At 49.9% G+C, this 12,619-nt stretch overlaps 1 protein-coding gene across 2 annotated transcripts in view; it reads left to right on the top strand.

Moving 5' to 3' along the window:
- LOC135914541 (serine protease inhibitor swm-1-like) overlaps positions 1 to 12,619 on the top strand; it is a 47,882-nt gene that overhangs the window by 11,266 nt on the left and 23,997 nt on the right. The window contains exon 2 of one of the 2 annotated variants that reach the window (XM_065447452.1): positions 5,410 to 5,628. The exons of the other annotated variant lie outside the window; for it this stretch is intronic. Coding sequence (XP_065303524.1) covers positions 5,410 to 5,628 — 219 coding nt within the window. The remainder of the gene's footprint in view (positions 1 to 5,409; positions 5,629 to 12,619) is intronic. 2 annotated transcript variants of the gene reach the window in all.

Below are 12,619 nucleotides of genomic sequence, written 5' to 3'. Positions count from 1 at the left end.
CTATGTGTTAGTGCTCTTCCAAAGTGCGTACATGTATACCTTCGTGTACCCCATCGGCTGCCGTGTGTCGAGCTTGTGCAGCTTTATAATTTAACCATGTTGGCACTGCGATGACCGAACGTAAGGCGCGTGACATATTCACCTGAGTAACGCGAAAGTCATGTATGTGCGCGATCAACGCGGAGCACCTCAACTATTCTCGTCGTTTCGTCATGACGGTGTCAACTCTGCATGCAGTGAAAGTGTTCCTACGCCTCCATCACAAACTGGTACGCTGGCTCTTGAGCGCAAATGTCACAGCGGAACCTGCGCTTCATTTGTGAGCAAAATGTTTGCAAGGACGAAAGGTAAACACAGAAATGGTTTCCATCAATGAGCACCTTATAAATGTCGGCCTTTTGAGCTGCAACGCTAGTGTAAAACGAGTTAATTGATTTTCCCTCTTGCGAATTTTTTCGCAGCGCCCAACAAAAGCATGGACTCTTAGTAGTACAATAATGACGCATGTTACGTTTTTAACACGATATATGACAGCACACAGCCTACGCACTCTACAGCTTCATACACTTGTTGACGGTAGCTCTATCAGAAAAAAAGAAAGAGAAAAGAAACAAATCTGAGTGGACATCGAGAATAGCATCCTTGCTTAAACTTAACATTATCCAAGTTCTGTACCTCGTGAACAAAGAACAAAAGCTCTGTACGCTTTTGCACCTTCAGTACCCTTAAAAGCAGTCCCTAACATAAAACGAAAACTTGGCTGTGGCTTAGCTCGGCTATGCCAGAATATACATAGCAAAAGCTAAGGCATAGCATGGTTAGCCTTGGATAATCTTAATTGCAAGTCCAGGTTAGTCTGGTTGTCTAGCTATGTTGCGGCGTTTATCCAGTCGTTCGGCGCGCTGTTCGTCTGTTTCCCGGGCGATTTGTTTCCTCTTCATCTCGTTCCGATGTCGGTTCCAGGCCTCTTCCTGCTTATCAGAATTGTCGCCGTCCATACTGCCACCTCAACTGTGATGGCGGCGCACGCGAGCTCTCCTTTTCAATCGTCCGACATGTTATCAGGCATGCGACGCAGCTGGCGAAGCGAGCGGAGGCGAGCGCAACGATGAGGAACGTGGAGAGACGTCATACCAAACGGCTGCGGCGGAAAGGGGCGGCGCTGCGCAGCGGCGGTACAGAGCGCTATGGGGTTAGGTACGAGGTCCTTCGAGGTATGTGGAAAGGTGTAATGGTTCCAGGACTTACTTTTAGAAATGCGGTTGTTTGCTTTAAGTCAGGGGTACAATCAGGATTCGTCGGGAACCAAAGGTCAGTGGGTCGCCTCGGATTGGGCGCTCACGGGAAGACTACAAATGAAGCTGTGCAGGATGATATGGACTGGACTAGTTTTGAAGTGAGAGAAGCTCGCAGTAAAATTGAGTAGGAAGAACGGCTGAGGAATATGGAAGAAAGTAAATGGGCAGGGAGAGTGCTCAGGTATCCGTACAGGAAAAAAATTGATTCACAGTGGAGGGAAAGAACTAGGAAGCTTACCAGCAAGTATGCGGCCTGTAGGGTGGGCAACACAGCAACAAAGAAGGTCAAGCGGAAAGTCATACAGGCTGAAATAATCTCATGGGTGGCGGCAATGGAAAAGAAACCTGCCATGAGTAACTACTTAAGAGGAAAAAACGAAATCAGGAAAGAAACCATTTATGATAACTCAAAGGGAAGTTCATTACTTTTTGAAGCAAATCAGGATACCTTAGAACATGCACCTATAAAGCGAGATATAAGGAAGTAGAAGCATGTGCTTGCTGCGATAAAGCTAGGGAAACGATGGAGCATGTTTTATTAGAATGTGAAGACGTCTACCTAGCGGTCAATTTAGGCACCACTAGCTTCCTTGAAGCCCTTGGGTTCAGCGGGAGCAGTGGTAAAGCAAACATGTCCTCAATAGGCATTAGTAAGAGGCGATTGGAGGATTGGTGGAAGAAAAGTAAGGAAACAACAAAAGACGAAGACGTACAAAAGCACAGTTCGCAATAGAAGTTAAGAAAATTTGGGCGTGGTAGTTCATAGTTTTTTTTTCTTTTTTCATTGTTTAACCTAGGTAGGACTTTAGGCAGTATAATAGCAAGAGCTTGGTGGTGCAACCCACCGCCCCGTTCCAAAGGGGACGCTCATAACATACATCCATCCATCCGGAACACCTTTGGCTCGGTGCTACTAGTGACGCATGCGCAGTAGTGACTAGGGAGCGAGAGAGAGAGAGAAATATCCGCGGCGAGGCGCGCGTTGTGATGTCATGTGCCTCCTCGGAACACTGCCATGCCGAAATCGTAAGTTCAGGGCTAGTAAAGCTTTCGCTTTAGAACACGGTTCTTCCGTAACGCGGGCAGCCACGAAACTTGGCCCGAAACTTAGTCAAATTCCTAGCGAATTCCTCGCCGACGCAACTCGGCGGCCAGTTCGCATGGTGGCGAGTGCACTGAGACGCGGAGAAGAAGAAAACAAAAGGTATGAAAGGGCACAAAAAATTAGCACGTGATGGCGCTCAACCGATCCGGAGTGCAGATCTCCTCTCCCGCCTCCTCTCATGCTCCTGGCAGCAGCTGCGGCGGCAAGATATAAAAGCGTGTCGCTATTTTAAGTTTTATTCAGGGGGTTTTGAATACGTGCTGCTCGACGTTGTAAAGTGAGTACACAAAAAAATCACGCAGCAACACCTCCGGGAGCTGTTTAAACATGCGTAAGCATTGTGCCACTTGCTCGTCTCCACGCCAGCCTGGCGTCATTATTAATGTTTCGAAACTTCATCCAGCGAGTACAAATGGCAGCGCTGCGGCGACAGGTTCGGACGGCGCCGGAAGGAGCACTGACTATGCAAGCAAAGTACTGCAGGTGGGGGCGCCAGGTGCGCTGACGACGTCCCGACCATCATAATCGTTATCGCTCTTTAGTGCCTTATCCTTCAGCGTCGAACCCTTATGAACAGTGACAAAACATATTCGGCCTGTGGCACCGCCGCGTGGACCGTGCCTTGGAAGCTGTCTGCGATGCCGACAAAGTGCGCCGACTGCTGATAGCTTCGCGCGCTGCGTGCCCGCCGCTTACCTAGCGTTGAAGAGAGACACGTGGGCCCGCATCTTGATAGGATTGGATTGGATTTGAGCCAACTTTATTTATGCCTGCAGCGATCTGCGAAAGTGCCTGAGTGCGGCGTGTGCGGAGAGCTTCGTACGCGCTGTGTTCTAGCAGCTTCGTTGGCACTGAAGCGAGAAGGAGTACGAAGGTGAATTCGCTCACTGCTGCGGGCGCTATCTTGAAAGCGGTCGTCTTACGGGACGAATGAACGGAGGGACCGAGGATGGTTTTCTTCATTCGGTAAGCATTGGAATGCTTACGCATTTAAAGAAAATTCAGAGCCACTCCACTCTGTGAAGGTGGATGACCAGCGGAGCTGTATATAATTATAGAGAAAACAAAATAAAACAACAAAACAATACGACACAGATATGCACGTCATATTTATTCGTATTTACGTTTATTTCGTGGCCACAGTAATTATGGCTTTATGGTCGCCATGATAGACGGCCATGGGCTCTGTGACGACACTCGAGATGTTCTTAGCCGACGTTAGGTCTAGGCACGCCCGATGGCGCGTCGTGGAGACATTGGTCTTGGTGTAACATGGAAGCTAGGCCGAACCTTTCGAAGAGAAACGCCGAGACCTACTTTCCGTCGGGACGAGACATATAGACGTTAAAGCCACTCACAGTGACGATGGGATTGGGGTCCACCGGGAGGATTCACCGAAATGTGTCGAACATAAGGTCTTTAAGGTCCCTATTTGACGTTCCGGGATGAACGTCTACGGAGGCGACAACGAGTCCGTCCCCAGTCTGTAGGGCGCACACGTCGGCACATTCTACGTCAACGCTATCGCCCGTCGTCGGTAAGGCACAGGGCGTAACGGCCACGCAGTCATTCGCGTAGATCGCAACGTATAAAAATTGGAGGACGCTTAAGCTTCGCCTTCAAGAGTGGAACGCGACAGCGTTCCCGTCGACCCGCCAAGGGGTGTAAGACAGTGGGCTACGGCGCAGCGACTACGCGTCCCGCATCGGACGCGGTGAGCGTCGAGCAGCGCCGCGTTCGGCGCGGCAACGAAATGTGCGTCTGAGCAAGCGACGCACGCCTGAGCCTAAGAGCTCGTTTCTAAGCCAACACCGCATTCACTAGAGATGCTTTTGTACCGCTTTGAAGCATCGAACTCGTGGCTGAGTGGTAGAGTCTCCGTCTCACACTCCAGAGACCCTGGTTCGATTCCCACCCAGCCCATGTTGCAAGTTGTTTTTTATTCATGAAGTGCCTGCTGGGATTTATCGCTCACGGCCAACGCCGACGACGCCGACACCGATGCCGACGACACCGGCTTTTCTGCGACACGAGCTCCTTAACGCTGTCGCGTTAAAACAATCATCCATCGCCAGTTTTGACACATCTGGCCTCAGACGCAGCTGGGACACATACGCTGATATGATTTTGTCTTGAACTCAAGCTACTTTAGCTCTATAGACACCGCCATCGTTTTTGCCTACGCACATCACGAAACGCTGGAATCTCGTCCAAGACAGCTCCGCCGCAAAAATTCACGCAGAGGCTCCTCTGGGAGTTGTCTAAGCATGCGTAAGCATGCTTAGACAACTCATCTCCACGCCACTCACTCATCTCATCTCCAAGCCACTTGCGCATTTCCACGCAGCTGGGTGTCATTTTCAATATTACGAAACTTGATCAGGCCAGTACAAATGACAGCGCTGTGGCGACACGAACGGGCACGGACGGCGGTGCCAGGTACGCTGACAACGTGCCGAACATTATAAGACGCTCTCGCTTTTAAGCGCCTTATCCATCCGCATCGAGCCATTGACCAAACGTACTCGGGCGACGGCTTCGTGTGGCACCGGAATGCGGGTCGCACTTTGAAACCAATCTGCGATGCTGACAGAGTGGCGGCTGCTGATAGCCTCCCGCGCTGCGTTGTCGTCGCTCACTTAGCGTTGAAGAGAGACGCACGGGTCTGCATCTTTGAAAGCAATTTGCGAATGTGGCACAGTGGGGCGTGCGCTGAGAGCTCTGCGAGCGCGGTGTTCTCGCCGCATCGTTGGCGTTGAAGCGCCAGGCTGCTGCGCGGGTACTGTCTATAGAACGCGGTCGTCGTACGGGACGGACGGAGGGACGGTTTTCTTGTTGGGCAAGCATAGAAATGCTTGCACACTTAAAAAGTTTGACCTCGTGGCTTCTTTTCCCTGTTCACTCACGGCAAAAGCACGACTTTCAGGCTGACTCTGCACCATTAATGTCTCTTTATCTCTCGAAAGGTTAAAAATAAAGCCTTGTAACGTGACTACTTCTCGGCAGGTCACAAGCAGTGCGGCGTCAACGAGGAGTTCAAGGAGTGCCAGAGCAGTTGCGCCGAATGGACCTGCGGGGATTGGCGCGGCCACCTCAAACGCTGCATGTCCGATTGCCCGAGCGACTGCTACTGCCATGACGAGCACTACCGGCATCCGAACGGCACCTGCGTCCCGCGCGAACAGTGCCTTCCTTCGGCGGCGAATCAGACGGAAGGAGCTCGTAGTAAGAACGCCGTCACATCGTTTTTTTTGTCTACACGGTACTCGATACAGAAGCCGCCGTGATAATGCCGTGACTGTGGCGCGGCGCTGTTGAGCTCGTATTCGCGAGTTCAAACCAGGCCGCGGAGACCGCATTTGGACGGGGTCTAAGTGCAAAAAAGAAAAAGAAAAAGAGAAACACAGAAAAGAAATGAAATAAAGAAAAAGAACGCTCGAGCAATTCGATTAAGGTGTACATAGAAGAACCTCAGATGGTCAAAATTAATCCATAATCCCAGCTACGGCGTGCCACGTAATCAGATCGTATTTATGGCGCGTAAAACCCCAATATTTAATTTTATTGCGACAGGAATCATACGGACACTCCGCGCACATTTTCGTCGTCGTCATCGCCGTGATATCTCGTAAAGTCCAATTGCGATAACATTGTGGTTGGTTGTCCGGTGTATGCTGTACACGTGACTGAAAGCCTGCGACGGGTGCCGATAACGGTGGCTTGATCTCGCGCTCGCAAGGGAAGAAGGCGGGGAGGAAGGGTCATCTCCCACACGCGCACAAGGCACCTCGGGCGGAGGAGGAGAGTAGTGTCTTCTACTCGGGTGGCGGCGGCGTACGGCGTGACTGAGCGTGGCCGCGCGGGCCATATCTTGAAAGCGATCTGCGATGAGTACAGAGTCTAGGGCATCGAGCGCTGATAACTTCGTGTACGCTGTGTTCTCGCCGCTTAGTTCACTTTGAAGCGAGAGACACACGAAGGTCAATTGGCTCACTGCTGCTGTCGCTCTTCCTCATGCCAGCGTTTCGTAAGCGAGTGTAAGCACTCATCCAGTCAGATGCATTGACGTTTGCCGGCGCGCACATGACACCGTGCTCGTTAATTTAGTTAGTAAGTGAATGTTCATGAATATATACGGTTGATAAAGTAACTGTACATCGTACAGCTGTCCTCATTTGCTGCCGCAATCGATGCTTCGCCTTTCGGGCGAAAATGCGTCTTCTTTTTTAATGAGGCAGGCCGAAAAGTTCGAGTTTAATCGGACGGGCGGCCGTCCGGTTGTATGTGTTTCTCTATCGACATCTGTTGTGCGCCGTTTATTTTTCTTCAAGTTTGCGCAAACAATCTACGGGAAAGGCTGTAATTACGTGACTGTCTTTTTAACTTTGCCCTCACATCACCCGTGACATGCCTCGTATTCTTTCCAAATGTAAACTCTGTGGCGCGTTCGCTTCTCTCAGGACTTAGGCTGAATTTTCTTTATGGTTTTTAAAACAATATATAGTAAGACTCTCTATTGCTTGAATAAGTAACTTTTTTTTTATAACGGCTGTAATAAATCAACGCCGTCTAAACTCTTGAGTGCACCTCACCCACAACGTGCCTCCATGCCCCATTCAAATTAAATCTCAGTGGCATGTTTGCATATCCCACAACAGCAGGTGAACAAATAGGGCGCTTCCCTTCGCACCTGCAAAGAAGAAAGGAAATATTTGCGAACTAATGAAATTGCTTTAATAAACCTACATGCTTTATAATTTCGACCCGCCGTGGTTGCTCAGTGGCTATGATGTTAGGCTGCTGAGCACGAGGTCGCGGGATCGAATCCCGGCCACGGCGGCCGCATTTCGATGGGGGCGAAATGCGAAAACACCCGTGTACTTAGATTTAGGTGCACGTTAAAGAACTCCAGGTGGTCAAAATTTCCGGAGTCTCCCACTACGGCGTGCCTCATAATCAGAAAGTGGTTTTGGCACGTAAAACCCCATATATTATTATTATTATTATTATAATTTCGGTCCACGTATTATATGACATAATCCGCCCCCTCAACCCGTATTATCCCAACGCAAAGGCCAATCGCAACAAAATTTTACTTTGGATAAACTGTTCATAAAGAAGTGGTATTATACCACTGTAACAATTTCGGTAGAGGCCACATGGCTGGTAATTGTTGCAGTTTTCCCTAAGCAGCCTCTAAGCAGCATCAAAGTATAGCCGAAGCGTCTACCTGGTGCATGGTTAGCGGCCATGGTATAAATCCCAGAAATTCACTTCTGATATTTTTCAGCGTCCCGCGGGATTCTGTGGACACCGCCTAATAATCTCGGAGGTCGCGCCCAGAACCGCGCGCTTTAGCATCACTTCCGGCAAGTGGCTGTGACATCGTTTCTTTTTCTGTTTTGGTATCAGAAGAGGCAGTCTTTACGAGCTATTCATGACGCTTTCACTCCCATTTGAAACGTCAGCTTTCGCACGGAGGCTCTTTCAAATCTACACTATCTTATACCAGACTTTTTACGCGGTACGACATTTCGTTGCAGTTGGCCTTTAATGTTGCTGCCGTGTTTGGGTCACCAGAAAACAGTGTTCGTCGTCGCCTTCTTCCACAGCTGGCTCGTCAGCACTCCTTGGCGTAACCGCGCGAACACCCGCCGTGGTTGCTCAGTGGCCATGGTGTTAGGCTGCTGAGCACGAGGTCGCGGGATTGAATCCCGGCCACGGCGGCCGCATTTCGATGGGGGCGATATGCGAGAACACCCGTGTACATAGATTTAGGTGCACGTTAAAGAACCCCAGGCGGTCAAAATTTCCGAAACCTCCACTACGGCGTGCCTCATAATCAGAAAGTGGTTTTGGCACGTAAAACCCCATAATTAAATTTTTTTAACCACGCGAACGTGCTCGTGCTACTGCTCAAGAGTTCGCCGTCGTCTTCTTCTATAGCTGGCTACGATGCCGCTCATCATGCCAGCATTGCCATCATGCCAGCTCATTATGCCGCATTATTTAGTTCTGCCAGCTCACCGTGAGAGCACAGGTATGTTTAACGTTTTCGAGTGCTTCTAGTCAAGTTCAAAACTTCGCTGTAAAAAGATCAAAGCAGTGATCTACTGAGCGTATCTTGTAGAGCAGAGACGGGGATAACTGAAAGCTCTATACAGTATATGTACAGCATTGAACGCCCTGGAGGACACGCACTGCAGGTATTGGGCAGGCAGCTGTCCCCCTCCTCCAAGCAGCACGCACGTAACTAGGGATAAACCCCGATTCAACAGCGAATGTCACTGTAGCCAAAGTTTCAGCAGTCAGTCAGTCAAGAACTTTATAGAGGTCCTGAGGGGTCTAAGCCGTTGGAGACCGCACGCGGCGAGCTCCTTGGACCGAAACCGTAGGCGACGCCCAAGTAGGGACGGGAACGTGGTGGCGCTCCGCCAGTTCTTGGGCCCTCTGGACGGCCTTGAGTTGGAGTTTGAGGTCCGGGCTTTTGAGGGCTTCTTCCCATTCGGGCTCACTGGAGAGAGGGCCCTCTGGTAACGCGGTATATTGCCAAAGCATGTGCGAGAGTGAGCAATAGGGTTCTGGGCAGTCTGGGCAATTTGCCGGGATTTCTGAATTGTAGTGGCTTAATAGGCCGCGTGACGGATACGAGTCCGTTTGCAGCATTCGAAACGCGGCCGCCTGCGCGCGAAGAGATTCTTTTTTCGTCCGGGCACTGCTTTCCTTAGCAACCTTTATGCACGAGTGGCTCACTTTCCCCCACCTTCAATGGATGAGTACGAGGAGAGCAAACTGGAGCGCAGAGAAAGGGAGGAAAGTCAAAGTGTAAAAAAAAAAAACAATTCGGCAGAACACATCTGAGGATGACTGTCGATGGTAATGCGCTTAGCATTGAAGCAATACAGGGACAGAGCGCATTGACACCGTCGAACCGCCTTATGTATGAGCCGTATACTGCAGCGCCACATCTCTGCGACTTCCCTGGGAACACTACGCCATCCAGTGCTGCCGCCCCAAAGCCTGCACGTAGCCGTCGAAATGCATTGCGTGGAGGTGCCTGCGTCTAGAAACGCATTAAGCGGCAGCCGAGCTCCTCCCTCACAATTTTTTTCTAGACACGCTGCGCCATCTATGGCGCTGCTTAGAACTACACGCGTGGCCTACCGGAACGAGATGTGTGGTGCGCTGGTGTCTGAAAAGCTGAGAATTCTTCCCTTTCTGGCTGCATACACGAGTGGAACATACTGTGTGACACCCAAGTTGGCGAGAGGTTCAGTGAAGAATGACACATACGTAGCACATTAGGGCGTCGCTCGCTGAAGCGTTGGCACGGAAAGACGTCCATTGAAAAGCGGCACGTACCCAGTGCATTTGTTGCGCAGCTTGCTGAAGCGCCAGGCTGCTGGACTTGAGGAAACCGTGTGAAGCGTGTTCGTATCTCGCCAGCACGGGATATATTCCAAAGGTTTTTCTGATAGTAAATTCGGCAGGTCGAAATCGCCCGTCGCGAAATTGGCTCGTCGAAATGCGGCCGGGCATTTCCCCGTTGCACACGCTACGCCTTCTATCGGCGCCGCCGTTAAGTCCGTGTTCGGCGCGGGTTCGATTCTGCCGAGCATCGGAGAAATTAAACGGATGCTTTCTTTTCTGTCCTTTAGAGCTGCACTATACCAGCGAAGTTCCCGTCAAATACGTTCATTGAAGAGCTGCACACACGTAAGGGCACGTACCCACTGAACCAAGTTGATAGCAAAGAGGATCATTGAAGCGCAGCACAGGTCGAATGGCACATACACGCTCCAAGTAAGCGTGAATGGGATTTATTGAGGATCTGCACGTTCTCGCGTGTCACACACCCAGGCCGGCAACCCCAAGATACCCATGCCGACACCAGAGAGGTTCGTTGAAGTCGACACGTCGGGAACGCAGCTACGCATGCCGAATGACTCAATTTGGTCTGACGGTTCTCTTCTAACCCAGTTCACTCGGCGCAGCATCCTGATGCGCTATCCATTGGCCTTTGTGCCCAGGTTGGCGCGAAAAGCGGTTTGGGACATAGATCGATAGGCAGGCACAAGGCCCCCGGAAAGGGCGTGAAGTACATGATAAAAATGCTTATGGAATGAGTACTTCGAGTACTAAGAAACATCGTACTTAGGCCACATCGCGCGCGGAAGGCAGGCAATATTGCAGAGCGGCAGCGTTCAGGGCAGTATGCGCTAACTCCTCAGATGTCGAGTCTCAGAGCGTCCTCCAGTGGTAATTGTCATTAAAGTGCAATGCTCTGGGAAATTGCGTGAGGATAAGGCTCGTAAACAACAAGCACTGTTAAAAAAATGCACGTAGTATACACTTAACAGTCGCAAGATAGACATCTGTGCAAAACTTCATTCTACGTTCAGGGAGGACTTACCATCATAGGTTGACAATCACAGTATTCGCGCATTTATGAGCTAGCGACAGTCCCGACTCATGCAGAAAATGAATTTCATGTGTATATGAACCATTTATTGAGTTGGCATGAATTTATTTGAAGCTGTAAGGAGTTTCACTTCTTATCGAGTGGATGTCGAAATACTCGGTGTTGAACGGACAATAACTTATTGATTGAAAGCCAGTGATTGAAATTGAACGGTGCTATTATTTTAGTTGGCATTGAAATAGAGAAGACTTCCATAACAAATAAATATAATATATAATATTAATTCGACATTCTGGGACCCATGCGCGTCCCTTGCTCGCAATGCGATGAAGAAAAAAGAAAAAGGTGAAACAAATCAAAAAAAGTAACAATGCTTCGCGCAAGACCCATTTGCTTTTTTTCTCGTCCGGAGAAATCTCGCAACTCGTCTTGTGTCAATTTGTGGCCGCCTTCGTCGGCATCGGAACCCGGCGTCCGGTGCCGAGTGCTGCAGCGAGATCGCCTCGTTATAGAAGAGGGCAGCCGAGTACTTGAGGCTGCCTTATCTCAGCAGTTCATTGCCAGCGCAACTCATTACTGCACGACAAAATGGGATGTAATATAAGGCTTCATAGGGCAACATTTTGCAGCCGCATGAGGGTGCGCATAGGGAGATATGAGCGACTTCCGTTCGCAACCCTTGTAATAGCGTCTGCGCGAAAAATATTTGTCATTTTATTTTTTAATCACTGCGTAGCGGATCCGCTACATCCGTTGGGGCTCGGTGGCCGAATATAAAGCGCGAACAGCGGTCTAGTCGCAACAATTGTCGTAGGAAGGAAGGCGAATACGAACGTCGGCAATGAAGTGCCTCGTGGTCCTGCTGGCGGTGGCTGTAGCGGCTTGCGTCGCTGACTCAGGTAAAAGCGACAGACTCAGCAGTGCTGCTCAGTTCTGAGAGGGGCGTAAAGCATGCTTTCAGAATCACGTTGTCGTCACTGCGTTCTTTACGTAAGCGTGTGCTCAGAAAAACGCTTTGGAAGATCTACATTTCCTCCTCTCAACACTCGCTGTTCCCTTGAACAGGAAAGCACACGGCCAGTGCATACTTCTGCCATTAATTTATTATGCAGAAGCTTGGAGGTTAACGAGACGTGTGGAAAACGGTGCAAGAAACGATGTAACGGAAAATGGTAGGTGTAATTTTAGGAACAGGGAAGACCGCGGTAATGATAAGCAAGCAACCGGGGTTAGCCCACGCTCTAGTTGGCATTGAAGGGATGATATGGAACAGGGCAGGCCACGTAATGCGGAGAAACGATAGCCGATGGTGTATTAGAGTTGGACAATGGGCCCCAAGAGAAGGGAAGCGCAGTCGAAGACGCCAGAGAATTTGGTGACGCAGGGAAATGAGGAAATTCGCAGGCATTGGATGGATTCAGCTGACCCAATATAGCGGTATACCAAGAAACAGCTGGGAGAAGTCTTTCTTTTGCACTTGACATAAAGTTGGCTGATGACGATAATAATGGCACACTGCTCGTAAGCACACATCATGAACAGTGTCACCTAAGAGCAAACTTTTAAAGGCCCGCCAATATGTTCGCGCGCAACCTTTTGCTGATGTTAGAGTCATCAGCGATGTCATTCGTGTCCCAGGAAGCTTGCATTGAACCGCCAGAAAATTTTATCGAAAAAGCCATTAGCCGGCTGCTGAGGCGACCGCCCGCTTTACCATGGCTTATTGCGGTTTTTGAAATACCAATTACGAGATTTGACATTATAGCTAGCTCTCGTTAGTATGTGCAGTTATGA

The sequence above is a fragment of the Dermacentor albipictus genome, chromosome 8 (assembly GCF_038994185.2).
Source record: "Dermacentor albipictus isolate Rhodes 1998 colony chromosome 8, USDA_Dalb.pri_finalv2, whole genome shotgun sequence".
Lineage (NCBI taxonomy): Eukaryota > Metazoa > Arthropoda > Arachnida > Ixodida > Ixodidae > Dermacentor > Dermacentor albipictus.
The sequence above is the reverse complement of the archived record's forward strand: the minus strand, read 5'-3'. Positions and strand labels throughout refer to the sequence as shown.